Below are 20,648 nucleotides of genomic sequence, written 5' to 3' on the forward strand. Positions count from 1 at the left end.
TACTCTTTTATTTCTTCTTCAAGATAGCTGACACTTCTGTTGTCATTAAATAATGAATATTTTGAAGTCATTGCATTGAAGTCATACCTCCACTGCCTGCACTCTAGTCACATTACTCTCTGCTAGCATTGCAGAATCACAGAATAGTCACACAAAATCACAGAAAATAGATGAGGAACAATGTAGGTATTATCTTTTAGGGGCTTCCAAGGCCTCAACATTTTTATTACATCTGTGATGCAGTTCTGCAGGAAAGACAGACACTTATTATCTTGAGATTAAAAAAATAGGTCAGTTTTTACATATTTTTTTTAACATTAAAACCTTTTTGTTTATTTTTGTTTTGATTCTACTGAGTATTCTCTTCAAATCCTTGGAACTGAATCGGTATAATCTTGATGCCTAACTTACCTGAGTTTTTCAGGCTGTGCTCACTTTATGAAACATGTAGTTTCAGATACACAGACTGTTTGCAGAATATGCTAATATACTTCCAAGTATCAGCCTTGAAGTGACTGGCCACAATTTGTATGCAAATCTGTGTCCTTTTTGAGTTGTAACTGCTTTTTGGTACCGTGCCAAAGGGATTGCATAACCCAGAGTTTAAAAGAAAATGGGGAGAAGTCAGATTTTCACAAAATACTCCTGTGAAAAGAGAAATGCAAGATGTTCTACAAATAGCTCCTTTATGGCTTGTTTTTGAGCTACACTTCAAGGTTTCATTTACTCATGGGAGGTTTTCTTGTTTGTTTGTTCATTTTTCTGTTTGCTGACACAAAGAACTTTGTGCTGAGGTTGCTGCAAAAATGATACATTCAAAAATAGGCAAAGTAAGTAAACTTATTATTTTCCTTTGAATCAGGAAGTGAAGCAAACTTTATATTAAAAGTTCGTCCTTTGGAGAAGTATCCTGTGGACCTTTACTATTTAGTTGATGTCTCAGCTTCTATGCACAACAATATAGAGAAACTAAATTCAGTTGGATTTGCTTTATCTAAAAAGATGGCGAATATTTCTCTTGATTTTCGACTTGGATTTGGATCCTATGTGGATAAAACTGTGTCACCCTATATTAGCATTCACCCAGGTAGAATCCATAACCAATGCAGGTATGTAATCTTTCTATATTTACTGTAGAACTGATAAATGATTTAATTACACAGATATGCATTATGAATATGTATTTTAAAAGCTCTTTAGAATCTGTCTCTATTTCATTATGTCTTGGTTCTCCAGCAATGTTCCTAAAAAAATGCTGAGAATTATTATACAATGATTACTTCTGAAGTATCTGGAAAGTGATTTTTAAAAAGTTTGTTGTATCAAAAAATGTGCATTTTTTTTGTTTGTAAAAACAAACTAAACAACATCTTTTTAGTCTATTTGAATATGTTTTGTGTTTAATTTTATAGCCAACTGTTGTTTTCTTGGTGAGTTTAGATGTATGTTGCCTAGATTCATTACAGAGGTTTGTACTTTCTGACCTAGGACTTCTCTTCGGCTGTATGGTCCTGCATTCATTCGCTTTCTTTTGAAAATGTCTACTTTAGTCAATGTGATGCAGTTTCTTTCTTTTAGCTCATTTAATGAACAAAACCAATCCTGTTATCCAATTCCACAGTAGTAATGTGAACTAATTCCCATTATAAATGAGAAAGGTGTTCTGGCTTGAATTTCTTTTCTCAGGCATTCAACCTTTTATACCTGCCATTCAACATTTACCTAAGTGAGGGCTCACTTTGGAAACACTCTAGAGGACAAGATTACTCACACCAAATTAAAATCTCTATAAACCATATGTACTTGGAAAAGTACATATTAACTGCTGACATCTTTTTGCTTGTTTTATCTTTCCCGGGAAGATGTGATTCATGGTTCTATGAAGTCTACGAGCTTCTTCTATTATTATTTAGATGATTTTTTAATTGAGCATTAGTAGTGGAAATTCTGGGAGAGATATAAATGTCTATGTCTTAAAGTAGTCATCTAGACTGTCTATTATGGTTGGTGGAAATCAATTATTGCTTTTAGGACATGATTAGTTTCCCCTAAAAGTAGATGTCTGCAGATGTATTACACCTTACAGTGCCAGTTTCTCTTCATTGACTGTAAACTGAATCAGAGTAGGGTACGTTGTAGTCTGGATGACCACATTGTATGCAACAGAAGGTAAGTGAAATGAAACCTGCTCAGCATCTCAGAATCAGATGAGCACTTCTGTTTGTGCTGTAAATTCCATTGCCATACATGGGTCCTAGAGCAATGACCTGTAAAAGTGCTATGGTATTAGCTTATTGATGTCAAACTTAATCCTTTCTCCCCTTATATATAATTTCAAAAAGTATCATTTAGAACTGAGATGATACTGAAAATGGAATTTCCTCATCCAAGCAGTGAGATAACTGTCACAAACTTTAGGTAACTGTCACTCAACATTAGTTTTATATACATTTACTCACTAATGGTGGATATAGAAACTTAAACTTAATTTCAGTTTTTATCCTCTAGCCTTTGTATCAAGCTGTTAAAGAATCTTAACATTGTGATGTGGTAGTCCTGTCATCCAAAGATGTTCCACGAGATGATACCATATCTCACATTGTGTTTCTTCTCATTATGTAGAGAAATACTACATAGGTACTACATTAATTAAATTGTATTGTATATATTTACATAAAATACAAAAAAAAAATCGGTTGTTCATTTTAAATTAGAGCAAGTTCCAATTGAACTTAATCTCATGTGGAGTTATTTTTCTTTCATCATTTCTTTTACCATCCATATATACATTTTCACGAGTAACAATATTTATGTGGATTGATAGGAAATATTTAGATCTCTTTCAAATGGAAAATATGGAGAACTGTGGTAGACTTTTTTCTAAATCTTGTTTTGTGGTTTTTTTTTTTTTTTTTTTTTTTTTGTACAGTGATTATAATTTAGATTGTATGCCGCCTCATGGTTATATTCACGTTCTGTCCCTGACTGACAATATAGCAGAATTCAGAAATGCAGTGAATAAACAAAAAATTTCTGGGAATATTGATACACCTGAAGGGGGCTTTGATGCAATGCTCCAAGCAGCTGTGTGCCAGGTAAGGATCATTATCAACAAAAGACCAAATGGCAGTTCAGACAAGTATCTATCTATCTATCTATCTATCTATCTATCTATCTAACTATACATATATACTATATAAATGTAGGTGCAACTGTGCTCAGTTTTCCTGAATTCAGACTGTCAGTTCTAGGCCTGAAAATAGTAAGACTCTTCCTCCTTCTTCATTATTTCACCTTCTTCCAGTTGAAACTGATAAAAGGATAACATAAGGAAATGTTTTTCAGTATTAGCTAATGATGTTCTTTAAGTATGTCTTTAACCCGTCTAGCCAGCATAGGATGGATAGTGAAAGCAACTGCTTCTTGCTTGAACAGATGCATGAATTACTTTCAGTCAATTACAAAATCAGTGTCAAAAATCATTGACACCTCCTTTAGTTCCCAATTAAAGACATACCATTTGGCTTTTCTTCTTAAGAATGTATCTGAAAACCAAAGGATCAGTTTTGCATCTTCTCTGCATCTTAGATACAAAGAACAAATGCACTTCAGTATTATCTCAGCTTTTGAAGAGTTAATTCTTGACAAAATGCAAATCAACTAAAAATTTATTAAAATGTTATATATTGATATAATTGCATCACCATCTCTTACATGCAGAAAGGGATCACAAAAATACACATTAGTAGTTCCCAAGCTGTAAGAGTACAAATAACAGTAATTTGTTTGCTCTTAAAGGCTCTTTTGTTTGTTTTCCTTGTATGCCTAGTAGTACAATAGAAATTTTGAAAGGTAACTGATTTGGGGGTTTACTAGTGCTCTATAAGATAACTCTTTCTGGTCCTCTTACAGAAAGTAATTCAGCTCCTGTCCAAATCTCAGGCTTTTGGTGTGGTGCTTGTCTCTTCAGATGATGTCAGAGTAATTCTTTTATTTTATTCATTTTCGCATTCTCTTTTGGAATAGTAGAAGGAGTCAAGGCCAAAAAGGAATGCAAACTGTGCTAAAAATGAATAGTTGGGCTTCAGTGTTATTTTCAGATTTTGGTGAGATGTAACACAAGCAAATAAAAGCCACTCTTCCTGGAAACTGTGATCAGGGCAGTTAAAAAATTATTCTGAAGCTTTGGAAAAATTCTTTAAAATTCAGTGTTTCTTACTGGGTGCATTCCACATTTAGGATGTGTGAGTTTTAGAATAATCTATGCTTCCAAAAACAATAGAACTAAATCATTCATGAGAATGGAGATGCCTTCATGCTAATTGAATTGTGAACCAAAATGGGTGAGAACAATGTTCATAACTACCATAATGAACTGTAATTTATATTAATGTGTGCTCCTTTTGCCCACAAAGGAACTTTATATCTTGCTCCAACTTACTGTAACCCATACATCCCTGTTGCAAGCAGTATCAGGTTAGTACATGGAGCAACTTTGAAATTTTGGTTGCTGTGATTTATGAACGTAGGAGTCTTGAACTGACAAAGTGAAGTGATGGAGTCTGAGGAGCAAGGAGGTTCTTTGCTGCTGGAGGAAAAATTGGGATTTTTTAAGATATAAGTTGTTTATAAAAACAATTTAATACCTTTGTTTAGGGGAATGCTAGGATTGTCTGAGTGAGGCTGGTGCCTGCATGTAAGCAGTAAGCTTAATAATAATAAGTGTAATAATAAGTATAAGCCGCACTTATTATCCCTACTGTTATTAGGTACTCATTCCCAGTTCAGAGCTAGCAGTGAAAAAGTGTGAGAAGGGAGCTAAATCCCTCTCTGCAAAGCAAAGAAATGAAAGAGAGAATAAATCTTGAACGCTGGCTGAATGCATGTTGCAGATAGGTTTCACATGAGATGGATGATACCTGGCAGTGTTAAGGGAAAGTGGCAGAGACAAGAGTCGTAGGAAGGAGGAGCAAGGAAAAAGGAAAAGGGAGGAAAAAAATGAATTAGTGAAAAAGGAGATGAAATAATAGAGAATGAGAATGAAGAATATAAAGTGATTCGTGTCTGCCTCTCCGAAATTTGATTTCAAGCAGACATTATTCCTTGCAGAAAAATAAATGTTCTGGAAAAATAAAAACTGACACCCAACTCAGATACAAGCTTGCCCTGCTACAACCTTCACATCACTGAATTCCTAAAGCACATTCAGTTCACCTTTGCAGGTGCTGCTTTGCTAATAATCCCTTGGGATATTGATACTTGTTGTATTTTGGTGCATAATGAAGCTTTTCTCAATTTGCAGGTGCATAAAGACACAGAAGCTGTGTGTTTAGTGATTGGATGATCATATGCAAAAGTCCTTTCTGGAAAGCAGTGTAGGAAAAGGAAATTAGAGAATGACTAGAATACCAAGTAAATAAACAGAAAGCAAAAATAGAAGAGGGCACCAAGTACCAATACCAATTAATGCATATTTGTTGGTTATAATGCTTTTGGGATCACAGAGAATTATATGGCTGTTATGCATATGGATTTGTATGTAATAATGTGGCAGCTGTTACTGAAGCCCACTATATAATGCATATTATATATCTTGTTTATATTTTGAGCAATCTTCTTTCAAAAAGGAAAGCAAGAGGTAAGTGGACCTCTGACTCCCAGAAATAGTTTTCAGACATAGGATGTGAAGAATCTTTCCACACAAAAGCAGAATGAATGCTTTAAATATCCTGGTTTAAACTCAGTGCTGCTGAGTAGTGTAATACCGGGAAATAGACTTTTACATTCATCTTTCATTTTGTTATTTATTATTTTAGAAATAAGGTAATTTTATTTTCTTTTCAGAGCCACATTGGATGGCGCAAAGAAGCCAAGCGACTACTTCTTGTGATGACAGACCAAACTTCCCATCTGGCCCTTGATAGTAAATTAGCAGGGATCGTAATTCCCCATGATGGAAACTGTCACTTGAAAGATAATGTGTACATCAAAGCTACGAGTATGGTAAGGTATATGTCATACATTCGACCTTCAGGGAAGTAGTGTAAATGAGGTCTTTGGATCAGTGCAAAGCATTGCTTTTAATTCAATTATTAGATTAATATTTTCCCAGGTAGGCAAGATGTAAAATAAAGAACACATCACATGGAAATATTGATGACATCCTTTGTATCTGGGATGAAGTATTGTTCAGTCTGAGTCAACAGTACAGAGCAGAGAATATATTACTGTTGATTTAATGTTTTATTATTATTATTACCATCTCATTAGAATGGCACACATTTTCTATAAAATATAAATAGGAAGTTTCTGTGATATTTTGCAGGAGAAGAAACAGGTATAAATTGCATGTTTGTGCTAATAAGACAAAGGTAGTGGTCTTGCTTTATGGTCAGAAGGTTCATAGTTGCAGTGATTGAGAAAGCTTTGTAAGAGTGAAACTGAAGATGTACAGCACCAATGAACTAATCCAACCTTGATGGACTAAAAGATATTTTAGTGACACAAAGCTTTGCTGTGTTAATGTAGCATTAAATACATCTGAATCTCACAGTATAAAACCAATGTGTGGTAATACATACCCGTGTAAAAAGTTGCTTCCAATTCACTGTAACAAAACAATGAGACTTCAGCAGATACTTTTAGCTTTCAAAAATATTTCTTGAAGTATAAAATAGCTATACAGATACAGTAATTTTTTCTCTAAGACTTGTACTATTTAATTACACTGTTTTATGAATGTAATTCATTCATTTAAGGAATGTGAATCATTTGAATCACTGCTTAATTGTTATGTAAGCATCAGAAAATGGAAATATAAACTGTGGTACAGAGCACATCAGGGGTTTTTTCTCAGTGCTCACTGCTCTTAGCTGAAGCAGCCAGCCTGCATTCCCAGCCAGGAGATCAGTGAGGGCTTGGTGTAGGTCACGCTAGCCATGAATTTAGTCCCAGCGCAGGGTGTTTACCAGGAGGCAGCAGGAGGCGGCGGCTGTATGGTGTGTGATCATGAAATGTGGGAGGTTTCCAGGAATAGGTGGGTGTTTGGGACCTCGCTGAACAGAGGAAGCAACTAAGCGTGTGCTGGCAGGAAGGCTGTCTGGATTTCCGATTATCTGATGTTCTTACATTAATGCACTCCCTCTGTCACCTTTTGGATATTCCCTCACTGATGTCAGGATTATTTATTTCCCTCTTGCTAGTCTGTTCAGTTTCATTATTTTACAGCATCCCTGGGATAAAAACAACCCCTTCCTTTATTCTGCTCAAAGCAAAGAATCCAGAAATTTTCCTTCTTGAAAGCAGAGCATGCTTATATGTTATGACGTCCCTATCTCTATTTTTATCCACTTTATTACACAATTACTATAGGTACAAATCTTTCTGTGGGATACAGGATTTCTTTGATAATAAAGATATTTTCAGTTTCATAATTATTATTATTATTATTATCCAACTTGGCAAATTAACTTCTTTGTAGGCTGGAAGACCTCACCAATATAAAATTCAGACAAAATTAATTAATCTCTTTCAATGACAGATAAATGGCTGACTGAAGAAAGTGTTTTAAATGATTTTCTGAATACTGGGCTGTAGAATCATAATTTTATTGTCCCATATAGAGTAAGAAATCTCTATGATTTTTGATGCTATTGATGCTGTTTGTGAAATTAGGTTGTCTTTCTTTTGCCACCCATATGAAATGACCTTGTGACACATAGACTGGCACATTTTGACTAATGGCTTCTGGCTTCTGTTCCATATATTTTTTCAACCACTTTCTAATTCTTGCATTCCCATGTATAAAGTTTAGTGGCAGAAAAGGTCTAGAATGGAAATCTTTCTCAGTGTCAGGTATTTTCTGCAGTGTCACTAATATTTAAATGAGATGCCATGAAAGGCTGTCAAAAAAATTGCAAAGAAGAAACATGTTTTTACATTTTTTTCCTTCTCAGTGCAATTATGATGTGAAATGTTAATTTTAAGAGTCATCTGTAATAACATTGTGCTCCTGCTTTCAATCTTAGCGCCTGATAGTCTAGAGAAGACTGAATTCTAGCATACATTATTTTGTTCTTGTTCCAGTTAAGAGGACTTTGCTTTATTTATTTGCAAAGAAATATTCTTTCCAGTTATTATTTTTTCTGCCTGTTTCTTTCTAACTTTTGTTAAGTAGTCATGCAGAGGTCAGAAAAAGTGTAAGACAAGAAAGAAATCTAGTCCATTTAAATTAGATGTACACTTAGTTCACTCTCCTTCTGAAATACTTAATGTCTGTATTAGTTTTCTTCTAGACTTAATGCAGTGGGTTAAAATAATAAAATGAATAATGGAATTGGAACAAGAAAGAAGATCTAAAATGAGAATACATTCTCCTAAGCAGTAGTGGGAGTAGATATGATAAAAATACATAGAGTACACCAAGGTTTTTACAGCAAGCAAAATGAGGCTCCTTGAGTGCCCAAGAGTCCCTTATGTCATCTCCTTACATGCTTAAAATGAAAAAGATACTATGGTTCTGATGATGCTTAAAAAAAAAAAAATCAATTCTAATAAGAAGGATTTTTTTTCTTTCTAATCTGAAGTGAGAATTTAATGTACTGTTAACCAAACTGGACACTGGACACTGTAATGAGTTAGAGCTAAGAAATAGATGGAAGTCCAGTTTTACTTGTAAGCATGCTGTGTGGTTTGGGGATCCAGTCCCTACAACCTTTGCATGTCTACGCATATCATCTCTTGACTTCAGTAAACTCCATCTAAATAAGCTTTTGTTTCATCAGGGGTTGGAAACCCATTTCTGATGTCACTAATCTCAAACTTTTGCCGTTAGTTGAAGAGACATTGAAGGTTCACTTTGCTGACATTTGGACATGTCTAGTGTCATATGTTAACCAGCAGACTGACTCATTTGAGCACCCTCTCACGACCCCTCATCACTACCCCACGGTGCAGGAGATGCTTTACTAGCACATATTCTGGAACCACTTGGTGCATCTGTGGTCTGCCAGCAGCCTGGTGCACGTGGCATGTAGGATTGTGCAGGACAATGGAGGCACTGTCCCTGTGGCCTCTGGTCATGGAGAAGGGAAGAGGCCTTAATACCGTGTTGTGAAAATGGCAACACGGCCACTGCTGCTGCACTTCACCTGTAAGTGTGCTGTGAACTTGGTATTTATGCACTCTGGACCCTCATGAATGGAATGCTGCAGCTGTAGGAAGGCCGGTTTATTGCTGTATTACCTAACATTCATCACTTATCTTAAAGAATATAATCTCTTATCAAGAATAAGTAAGTTGAGATCCTTGCTAAGATCAAACTGCAGCAAGGAATTCCTTTGTTCTTTCTATACAAGGCTATTTATAGTAGTGCAATGTGGTGGAAAATGGATTTTATCCCCTTGCATAACTTTGTCTCTGCTGTCCTGGCTTTCAAATTACTGTTAGGATAGCAGTTGACTTGCAGGGTGCCTTGAATAACAAGTGGCACTCCGAGGAGTAATGAATTGTGCATGAAAACAGGGAGAGTGTGTTTGTGTAGGAGAGAGGGAGAGAGATAGAGAATATGGGACAGATGATGAAAAATGTCAGGAAGAGAAAGACAGCAGAAATATGTGGGGGAAAGACATTGAAAAACCTGATGTATGTCTATTGCTCTCCTGAGGAAAACTCAAGGAGGGTAAACACAGGCAAAAGCCCCAGTCAGTTCCCTGTGTTTAGTCATGAATTTTAAATGTTGAAATTATTTCTTAGGAAGCATTCACAGATACATATATGGTAAATCAGCAGTGACTTTCAGATACAGTTTGTTTTAGAGTACTGGAACTGGAGGAATGCCATGCAGCACAGATGTGCAAAGCCCACTGGGACCACACAAACACCTCTGTGCTTCCCCATTTCTTGGATGAAGGGATATCCACACACCTCTTGTTCCCAAATCCACATCAGATCTTTCAACCATAAGTATAGGAAGGCAGGTCACAACACAGGACATGCCATAACAGTCACTTCACCAAGTAGAACAATGTCAATACAGGGGAGAGATGTGAAACTCATGAAACCTTCAAGCACAGGCATAGTTCAGAAACTGTAGCAGGCCATTGCAGTGATGGCTGGAGGCATCACTCCTAAGGCAAGTCTTGGAGAAAGGTGTCAGCTGTAAGATATGTATATGATATTGATGTTGCTAGAACATGACCCATTTAGCTGATGTGTCTGATTCCTGGTGCCAAAACACCTTTCTGAGAAACAAACTTAATGACTCACCTTGCAACTCCCAAAGGCACACCTCATCTGATGTCATTCCTCCTCCCTGACTTTTCCACAAGAACCCGCCTGTTGTTCTCAGGAATCCTGTTGTTCTTCCAGACAGACCATGGACAACACCATATCCAGCTGCTGTTTCATGAGCATCAGACTCAAAACAGCAAAATGGTGCTGTGTGAAGAGTCCAGTTAGTCCTCCCAGTGTGCAGCACCACTGCCTACCTGACAACAGAGAAGCCTGTCACAGCCAACTGGTGGAGATTTGTGTTTTTTTTCTGTCACTGTCTGCATTTGGTCAGTCCCACCTTCTTTTGGATGTAAGCCCAGTATTCCTTTGTACATTTAGAAATAAGGATAGGAGTGGCTTTGGAGTCCTGTATTGTGTTATATATAAAATGTAAGGTTTTCCCCTACTAAACCTCATTTTTTTTCTGTTGTATTTTGCAGGAGCATCCATCTCTTGGGCAGCTGTCTGAAAAATTGATTGACAATAACATCAATGTTATTTTTGCAGTTCAAGGAAGCCAGTTCCATTGGTATAAAGTAGGTTAGAAATCAAATTATTTTTCCAAATTTGAAAACACAGTAGTTATATTAAATATTAAAACTGTGCATAAATTACTGTATTTTTCACAGGATCTGTTACCTCTGTTACCTGGTACTGTTGCAAGACAAATAGAATCACAAGCAGCAAATCTCAATGATTTGGTGGTAGAAGCCTATCAGGTATGATCAGAATAACATTGTTGGATGCTGTATTTGTACAGGATTTTTCACCTTTCATAGTCTAGAGCCTAAAGTTGGAATTTCCAGGATGTTGGCTCCTATCTGAAATCCACCAGGATAGGTTTCCTAATTTTCTGAATGTCCAGGTTGGTGGTGGGTAATACTGTCCCACAATAACCATTACAATCTCAAAGGCTGTTGGGGTCTCAAAGCCAAGAGCTGGCACTTTTTCTTTACTAAGGAGGCTCCTTAATATGATGTTTGATTCACCTCTTGCCATGCTACTTCAAGAGAAAAGTCGGTCTCATTTGTATTTTGGAATCTCAGATCTTTAGTTATAAACCTGATACTACTATCAGGGCATCATATAAATTCAGAACAAAAAGATGCTGTGGTATGTAGAGGGTTTTACAGCATGAATTCTTAGCAAATGGACAACAGGTGGGAATTTACAGGGATGCAGTTTGACAACAGGGTATTGTGGGTATTGTGGAAAGCAGCATTTACTTTGCACAAAGCAGTGTGATGACTCAGGGTTTTAAGGCATTGCAGTGAAGAAGAGTTTTGAGAGGGATTTGAGAGAGAACAATGGAAATGGCTTTGTGAACTTCTGGGAGGAGTTCTCAGCTGGAAATAATAGTATGGGAAATAAGCATAAAATTATTTTTCATAAATGATTGGCAGGGAATGGCAGTGTGAAAGTGGAGACTGTCATCTTGGTAATGAGTGGGAAGGGGGATAAACAGCTTTGAAAAAAAATAATGTAGTATATATTTGATGTAACAGAGTAAAGGGAGCCTGTAGAGCAGCAGCAAAATAAAAGTGATGGATCAGACAGTTGAATGCTGTCAAGGTGTGCAAGTTACATAAACATGCAAGATTCAAAAGCTGAAAAATCAGCTACAAGCCTGTATGCAAGGTATTAATGTTCATCACATTAATTATTTGGAGATGGAATAAAATCATCCATTGTACTAGGTTAACAATGTAAATTAGGATATTTGGTTGCTTTTAGCAACCATTGGCTTTAGTGAAGAGCCAAGTCCCATGTCTATTACTAGCCATAGAGTGGGTTTGTGCTCATTTTTCACAGTCTCATGTTGTGCAAATGTTGTGCAGAAGTCAAAGACACTCAAAAGCAGAGGAAGTATAATCAAATTGCATAAAAGTTCTCTCTGGTATTATACTTTCTCTTATGAAATCAAGAAATTTCATTTTGAATATAGAGGCTTGCAGGAAACTGTAAAATACTGCTGGAAAAAAAATACTGAAACTCATGGTTCTTTTGCCCCTTTTAGGCTGTCCATCCTAAAGTGAATCAGAGTTCTTACAGTATAATACAGGGCAAACATTCAAGTAGAGGAAATAAAAATTTACAAAATAATCCTTTTATTTAAATAGAACGTTCTGTGGGACTTTCCTGCTCCAGCCACCCCCAGTTTGTTCTTGCCTTATTTTCATTTTTTTTGACAGTATTTTCCTTCCCATTCTAACTCCATTGGATTTGATACTTCTGAGGTTTTTTAGCATGTTTTTAGTGGCTTGTAATATACAAACACACAGTGAACAGGGCTTGAATGTTTTGCTTTCTTGATAGCAAAAGTACTTACATAAGAAAATGAATTTAGTGTTGATGTTTGATGGCAGTGAGCCTCTTGCACTCTTTTTCTAAGCAGGGAAGCCTTAGGCTTATTTGTGGAAAACCCTGGGTGAAAATCCCTGTCTAAAAAGCCAAAGATGAGTCACTAATTTTCAAAAAGTCACTAAGACAAACATATGTTCAGATTCATGTAATTAAATTTCCACTTGTGACAATAAAATATCCCATTTTAAAAATAGTAAAATGCAAGGAATTTTAGTAATCTTTTTGTGCAATTTTCATCTCATAGAATTGTACAGAGTTTTAATATATTTGTAAAGGGAAAAGAATTAATATTCCTTTTATAATTACTAAGTAGGATTTTAGAGGTTGCAGTAAATACTAGTTACAAAGTAGTTGGCTTTTTCATTATTTTATATTGTAAAAAGCTCTAAAGGGAATCAACCAGTTGTTGACTTACATAGACCTAGCTGACCCAAATAAATCAGTAAGGGTAATCCCAGTAGCATTTATATCACCCTAAGGTTTGCTCAGAGGAAACTTTGCTGAGACAAATGCAACACATCCGAAGTTTAAAACATCAATTCCATTAGTAACTTTTCCTGCTGAATAATAATGGCTGTATGTATGTTTACTGTTTTATTTTGAATGTGTAGCTAAAAGACAGAATAGTCTCTCAAAAAATAAGTGTATTTTGTTACACGTGGTTGCTGGAGTAGATTTTCAAAATGCCAAAAATACAGCCTCATATTTTAGAAAAGCTGAAAACATTTTTTATCTGGAAAACATAATCCTCTTTATCGGAATTACGAGTTCACTGGTTGTGTATATTTGGAATGTAATCGAGTCTTTATATGGGTAACAATGCTTTAATTCATTCCTTTATTCATGCAGACAAGCTTTCTTCATTTTTAGTTAGTCATAGTAGCAGTACTTGGTATTAGTCACTAGTGCACATTATATATTGAGATGCAATGCAACTAAAAGTTGTTTTCTGGTTACAGAAACTAATCTCTGAAGTGAAAATCCAAGTGGATAACCAGATCCAGGATCTTAATTTCAATATCACTGCAATCTGTCCTGATGGAAGTAAAAAAACTGGCATGGAAGGATGTAAAAATGTGGGATATAATGAAGAAGTATGTTTATAGTTCTCTTTCTTCAAGGAGCTGGAATACTTATTTTTCTGTTTGGTTGGGTTTCAATGGTGTGAAATCTTCTAGGGATTTACTCAATGTGAAACTGAATTTTAGTGATTAATTATCACAGACTCTCTATTATTCTTGGGTTTTATTTTTCCTGAATCTTATTTTAATTCTCACTAATCTCATGAGACTAAGGCTGAAAGCTTTTCCTGAAAGCTAATGTCCATTAAAACTATCCTTCTTTGTCCTTTGCTGGACACAATGGCCGTGTTCATTGTGATGAAATTTGTACTTAAAGAGGTTGAAAGATAATCACCCAGTGGAAAAGAATCATTGGAATTTGTGCTACTTGGCTCTGTGGGAGATGCCACCTTTCCCTCTCCTTGCTCTGCTAGCCTTCTTGCACACTCAGAATCATGGGCAATTAGTTTATTTTATAAATCAAACTAATAAAATGATTTATCCCCATTTGGATTGGTGCTACCTACTGAATGAAATGGATTTTAAAACTGGAGCATCGTGCACCATGAAAATGCAGGGGAAGATGTCTGTCTTATATAAAGAACATAATTTTCTTCCGAGAACGACTTTTCTGGGCCTTGATATATTTATTGGATTGCTTGGACCAGTAGAGTAATTCCTTTGGCTTGCCAGGAAGAGGTCTGTGTTTCTGGAGAGCAGGGTCAAGGAGTTCTTTCCTTCTTGCAATGTACACACAGCTCAGCTGATGGGATTTGATTGTGTCTGTCTGTAGAAACAGCAAAGCAAAACAGTAGGTTAAAAGTGTGAATTTTAAATATGTTCATTTAAATGTGTTATACTATTCTGTATTTTGTCTGAATAATTTGCTGCTGACTAGCTGCTACTCTGTAAGGGAGATATGTTTTTCTTCTTAACTCATCTCTTCTACAGTGTTGTTCCCTGTGTATGTCATAAGAAATAGGGTTGGAATTTGTTCTGTTTAATGAAAAGAAAAATATTTATATCTGGTTCTTTTTAATAAAAAGCTGAGCCAGTTGATTGTAAAAGATTGCATGTGGTCCTAAAGCTTACTGCGGTTGAAAATGAGCCATCCTCAAGAGATTAATTTATTTTTAACCGTAAATCCTCCTTTCAGTATTTGTTTACAGGCTAAATGCTTTTCCTTAATTCTCACATTCCTTTCATTGTCTAATCCTTCTTCCTTCCTTTTCTTACCAAAACACAAAAGTGTATTATATTTGGGAAGAATCCTATGGCCTCTTTAGGGTGCAGAACTAACTTTGGCAATTAGTGAGCGTCAGTGTTCATGGTGTCATAATTATTTAGTTGTAATAAGTTTAATCTTTCTGCTGCTGTGTTCAGACCCATCACATTTCATGACTCACAGGCAAGACATGGTTTGTGCTTCCCTCCCATCTCCCTGCTGATCCTCCGGCGGTGTTTTACGTGAAGATCATGTTTTCTAGCAGGGCTCTGTGTCGAACACAGAGCACGTTCTCTAGCTGCAGCCTTTCCTCCCCACACGATCTGCACCTGCCGTGTGAATCCTTGGGGTATAGCCACGCTTTCTAATGGAAGAAGCCTCAAGCACAAAGACTGCAGGCAGCTGAGGGGTTATGCACGCAATAGCGCACTTGAAAAACAAGAAGAAAAGCAAAGAGAGAGACAAAGCCTTTATGCACCCTGGATGGGACAGTTAAGAAGTGCATGCTCTGCACTGCATTCTTCTCCTGTTCGTGTAGGCAGCCATGGCCCGGCTGGCCACAAAGCTGCCATTGTCGAGCAGGGTGGGGGTGCAGTGGGAGGGGGGGACCGCCAATAAATGAATGCTCGCAGTCTCTGTGGATGATTTCAGCGTCCCGTGTAATCAGTTTCCTACGTTTTGTGTTCTTTTGAGTTGGAAATCTTTGTTCTTTCGTGGTAATAAGTAAAGGTACTTGTGTCTGTCAGGCTCTTTTCTCACCTTGTCTTCTTGGTGGTGCTTTCTCTGCAAGGAGGCCGGGAAGAGTTGTTCGCAGTCAGCAGGCTATGCAGCCTTAGTGAGAATACCCTGTCAGGAGCCCACCGGGCAATAAAAGAAAAATAAAGGTAACTGTGTAATACAAAGACTGCTATGGTGAAACTACCACAGATATCAAAGCTGTCAGAGATTTGTTAATCACTAATGCCAAATCTGTGGCAGTCACCAGCCACCAAAATGAGCCAGGGCCCTGTGCCAAGGCTCTGGAAAGCCACAGGAGCTGATGCTGCAGTGAGCTCTGCCAGCAGCAAGGACCCAGGGCATGGTGGTAAGGGCATGCCATGGGCAGCAGATGGGTGCTGGGTCCATCCCGAAGCAGTGCTTGGTCTGCCTAGGGCCACAGCAAGAGCAGCAATACTATTTTGTTTCATCCCCATCACAGGAAAGGCAAAAATAAGCTGCTGCTAAGGTGTGAGCCATTTTTGTGTTTTAGCTGGAGTAGGTAGGGCCTCCCAAAGAAAAAGTCTGTATATTTTATGTTTCCACAGAAGACTTTCTGCAACAAGAACATTTATTACAGATTGTTTTTTATGATGAGTATCTCTGTTTGTGTTTATCTTGCTCAAGCTGATCTTGAGTGTTTCTATAATTTACACAGAATGAACACTTTAAATAAAAGGAGGACAATGGTACTTCTTTGGTTATTTAGCTTGTATTAAACTTGTCTTCTGCAACAGGAGAAGTAGACTGCTGCTAATCTTCTGTTGCTAGGGTTTAACTGTATTTGTGATGCCTATCTTTGCTAATATATTTCACAAATGGGCACTGTATCTTTTCTTATTACCAGCTAGTGCACATACATAATGTGAGATTCTGCTTTATTTGTTTGTTTAAAAATGTTAGCAATTTATAGGAAATTACACTGATGTAAAATATATCTTTATTTCTTCTTAGGTACTTTTCAATGTATCAGTTACAATGAAAGGATGTGACACAACTGGAGGAAGAAAATATGCAATACTTAAGCCTATTGGTTTCAATGAAACTACCATCATTAATGTACAGAAAAGCTGTGCCTGTCAGAGTGGAGATGGTGCAAGGCAGAAAAGAGTGTGGGCTGATGAAACTTTTCCTGATGGCAAACAGCCCCATTGCAGTGACAACGACTGTAGCTCTCATGGAGATACGGTTCTTTCTGAGAGATGCAGGCGACACCCGGACCAGCCCATCTGCAGCGGTCAAGGAAATTGTATAGATGGAAAATGTTTCTGCTACAAAAACAAGCTAGGCAAGATGTATGGCAAGTACTGCGAAATGGATGACTTTTCCTGCCCGTATCACCAGGGAAATTTATGTTCTGGTAAGCTGCTGAATTTAAGTCTGTGCTTTGTTTCTCTTTCGTTTTGTTTTCTGAGACTTTTAAGTTAATGTTATTATGGAAAAATGTGATTTAATCAGTATCACTGTCTTTACCAGAATATATTTTTCCCCCCCAAAAGTAATTTTTGAAGTATTTTAAATCTGTTCTGCTGTCCTGCTCCTTTCATTTCACTCTGTGCTGACCAATTTGTGAACTGAGGGACCATTTTTTTTTTTTTTTTTTTTTTTTTTGCTACAGTAGGATAAATTGAGAGTAATACTAGGGGCTTTGGCAAAGTTACTCTGTTTTTTCTCTGTTGGTGACTTTACATAAAATTGAGAGAAATAATGTTACCTACTTCTTTAAATACTTCATTCCAACACAAAGAATTATGGTTCGTGTTCTTAACCTTCTTCCGTACCCAAACAAATAAATTAACTACAAATAAATTAACCTAAGCAGACCTCTCAAATTTGTGAGCTCACAAAGCCTGAGATGCAGTGGAAGAGGAAACAGGGAGATCTTTATCTAAGAGGTGTTGGAGATTCTCAAGTGTGATGGAGAACCTGCCCAAGGAGAACCTGCAGCACAGGGTCATGGCAGAGCAGTGTGCCCCTTACTGGGATGTTTTACCATGCAGAACCTTGCACTGAGGTGCCCTGTGATCCCTTTACCTGCCCTTTGCCCAGCCCAGGCAGGTGAAGGGGCAGTCTATCTTCTATCCTCACCCCCTCTTTGGGAATCCCATGCAACCATCTCCCTGCAGCTTGTCTGTAGGTCCCTGGATCACGAGAAAGGCTATCGCAGTGAGTGTGAAACACATACTGCCGAAGCATAGCTGGGGATGTCTCAAGAGATTTGCTAGACCTGCAAGTGCTTTATGTGCTCTCTGTTTCTGTATTTCCTAAAGGTGTTTTCCCACACTGTTAAACTGTCGCTAAACATTACCAGCGTGTCAATTGTACACCTGCCTAAGTGTACTGCAACATGGAAAACATATGGATTTTGCCCTAAAGCTCCCACTGCTTTGCCTGGAAAATTATAAAGGCCACCAGAGGTTCTTTGTAGCCTTTGAGTCCTTGAGGGTGTGCATTTTAAGTTCTTATTACAAAACCCACAGTTCATAAATACAGCATAGCTACCTCTCCTGCTCAGTCCTCTATCCTCTAGAAAGGCAGAAAAGCATTGTTGTAATGCATGCTTCTGAAAAGAAAAAGTAAAAAATAATGGCATGTGCACATGAACTTGATACTCATTCCTCCCAAAATCTTGCCATTTATTTGAATTGAATGCTTTATTGCTACAGAGAAGTTTGTTTAGTTTGCTTGAAGACTACATTCCTGAAAGTTGTGTAATTTTTAATTGCTGCTTCTTTCATCCAGGGCAACAGGGAAAATCCTAGTAAAACATTTCAGGATGAGATGAAGGTAGCAGCTTTTGCTCAAATAAGCAACAGCAGCCATAAATACATATCATGGTGACAATTTCAGCCTGATTTGTTAACTTAAAAAACTTATCAGCAAGGCATCAGCAATACAAATGTATGCATATAAAAATTGACTTTCTTTTTTCGTAAAAGCATATGACTCAAGATCATCTGATGTTGTAGGTAATGGTGAATGTGAAGCTGGTAAATGTAAATGCTTTCCTGGCTGGGAAGGGGACCGTTGCCAGTGTTCGTTACAATCAGCAAAACAGTGCCTGAATTCAAAGGGCCAGATTTGCAGTGGAAGAGGAAATTGTGTATGTGGAAAGTGTGAGTGCACTGACCCAAGAAGCTTTGGCCGTTTGTGTGAATATTGCCCTGCTTGTAACAAAGCCTGTGAAGAAAACTGGTACGTCTCTTGTGCTAGACTTGATGTTTAACTGTAGTGTTGAAACCAGGAGGAATATTTCTGCTTGGCTAGATGTGTGCGGTTTTTCTTAGATGCTAGGCTGTAGGAAACTCGAACAGAATTCCTTGTGCTTTCCCACTGACAGAAGGAGGCGCAGAAGAAGAGTGGTACCTGTGTATTGTCACTCAGCAGAGCAGAGCTGGTCTTACCCAGAGAACAACATTCCCCACTACACTTGGGCTTTGCTGTGCTAATTCTAAGCCATGTCATTTTTCCTTATCCATGTAAGGAAAGGACAGAGGTCAAAATCATCAGCTAAAGGAGTAGAGAAGTTAGACCCGCCTGTTGGTGACACACACACTGGGACTGACTTAGAGAGTAAATGAAACCCTGTCCTTGGGCATGGTTCTTCTGCGCTCTCCTGTTAGCACATGTAACCTCCTGCATCCCACGATTGTTAAGAAGGTGACAGATAGGCCTCTGTTGGAAAAGGGAAATGCAGTAGAAATGATTGTTTATGTATGTTCATTTGAATAATAGCTCAGCTGGAGGGACAAGCTGGGCCATGTGTAAAAGGTGACAGCTAGATAACATACAGTAAGCTCTGCTGGCTGAAACTTGTCCAAAGTCAAGCATGTATCCCAGTGAGACTGATAGGTAAGAAAGACTAAGACTGAACTAGAGTCTGTAATGGGAAGAGATGGTTCTAGACCCCCAGCTACCCCCCTGAAGAACACACATCACAAAGTGCAGAGCAGGGGCCGGATGGAAGTGGCTTGAGGCCAGCAAGATGCTTTATTTTATTACGTCTGCCTGGTCAGTTCTGAGAAGTATCCCAGGGATAAAATGCTGAGGAAGGCATCGCATTTCAAAAAAATAATAATAAATGTCGCAATGTTTTTACTAACGACAGGAAAACATTATGTGCAAGTGATGCATCAGCTTGTTGATACAATCTCTGTAAGGGGAGTGCAGAGAAAGACATAGGTTTTAATGGCATTTCTCTTTCACAGGAATTGTGTTCAGTGCCATCATTCTAACAATGCATCTCAAGCTAAACTTGACCAGTGTAAAACCTCATGTGCTTACCTGTTGCATTACATTGACCAAACGTCTGGTATGTGATATTTTCTAGGTAATTTTGGTAAGAGATGAGAATCTGTCAGGATTAATAACTGAATTCACCACTATTACAATGTCTTTCAAAAGTGTGTCAGTACTATTGCAATAACAGAGCAGGAAAAAGGGAGCAATCACTCCTAGCTTCAGGGAAAATAAAAGATAAATAATAACAGGAAATGTAACTGGCAAGCATTGCTAAATAGACTTCCCAACTCCTTGAGAAGTTACATATAATAATAATGAATCTGGCCTGAGAAATGCTTAAAGAAATATTTATAAATATTCATTATGGCATTTGGGTGTTTTATTACTTCAGATATGTATACATAATTTGACATTACCAGAAATTAAGAATAATTAAATATAATGCTTACCTCACTTTCAGCAATGTTTAAATGCTTCTTTCAAGTACAAAATATATTTATATAGTTATGAGGACTTTGAAAGAATAAAATAGTTTTGATAAAACATTGTAAAGCTTAACCAGTCCACGCTGCAACAAAAAAAGGACATAAATGGCTCTCTTTTGTCACTTCACATTCTTGTCTCTTAAAGTTCATAAATGAGAAAACTAATTAAGAATACTTTTCTCTTGAGCTTCATATTAATTAGAGAAAAGTCAACTGTGAGAGAGGTTGGCCAGTTAAAAGAGT

General features: G+C 37.3%; 1 protein-coding gene across 3 annotated transcripts in view; it reads left to right on the top strand.

Annotated features, from left to right (window-relative positions):
• ITGB8 (integrin subunit beta 8) overlaps window positions 1-20,648 on the top strand; it is a 47,729-nt gene that overhangs the window by 18,701 nt on the left and 8,380 nt on the right. For 2 of the 3 annotated variants that reach the window (XM_035316842.1, XM_035316843.1), the window contains exons 4-12: window positions 863-1,109; window positions 2,930-3,095; window positions 5,845-6,003; window positions 10,713-10,808; window positions 10,902-10,991; window positions 13,596-13,730; window positions 16,633-17,038; window positions 18,648-18,873; window positions 19,887-19,990. In XM_035316842.1, coding sequence (XP_035172733.1) covers window positions 863-1,109; window positions 2,930-3,095; window positions 5,845-6,003; window positions 10,713-10,808; window positions 10,902-10,991; window positions 13,596-13,730; window positions 16,633-17,038; window positions 18,648-18,873; window positions 19,887-19,990 — 1,629 coding nt within the window. The remainder of the gene's footprint in view (window positions 1-862; window positions 1,110-2,929; window positions 3,096-5,844; window positions 6,004-10,712; window positions 10,809-10,901; window positions 10,992-13,595; window positions 13,731-16,632; window positions 17,039-18,647; window positions 18,874-19,886; window positions 19,991-20,648) is intronic. The other variant, XM_035316845.1, reaches the window with a different exon arrangement.

The sequence above is a fragment of the Oxyura jamaicensis genome, chromosome 2, assembly GCF_011077185.1.
Source record: "Oxyura jamaicensis isolate SHBP4307 breed ruddy duck chromosome 2, BPBGC_Ojam_1.0, whole genome shotgun sequence".
Lineage (NCBI taxonomy): Eukaryota > Metazoa > Chordata > Aves > Anseriformes > Anatidae > Oxyura > Oxyura jamaicensis.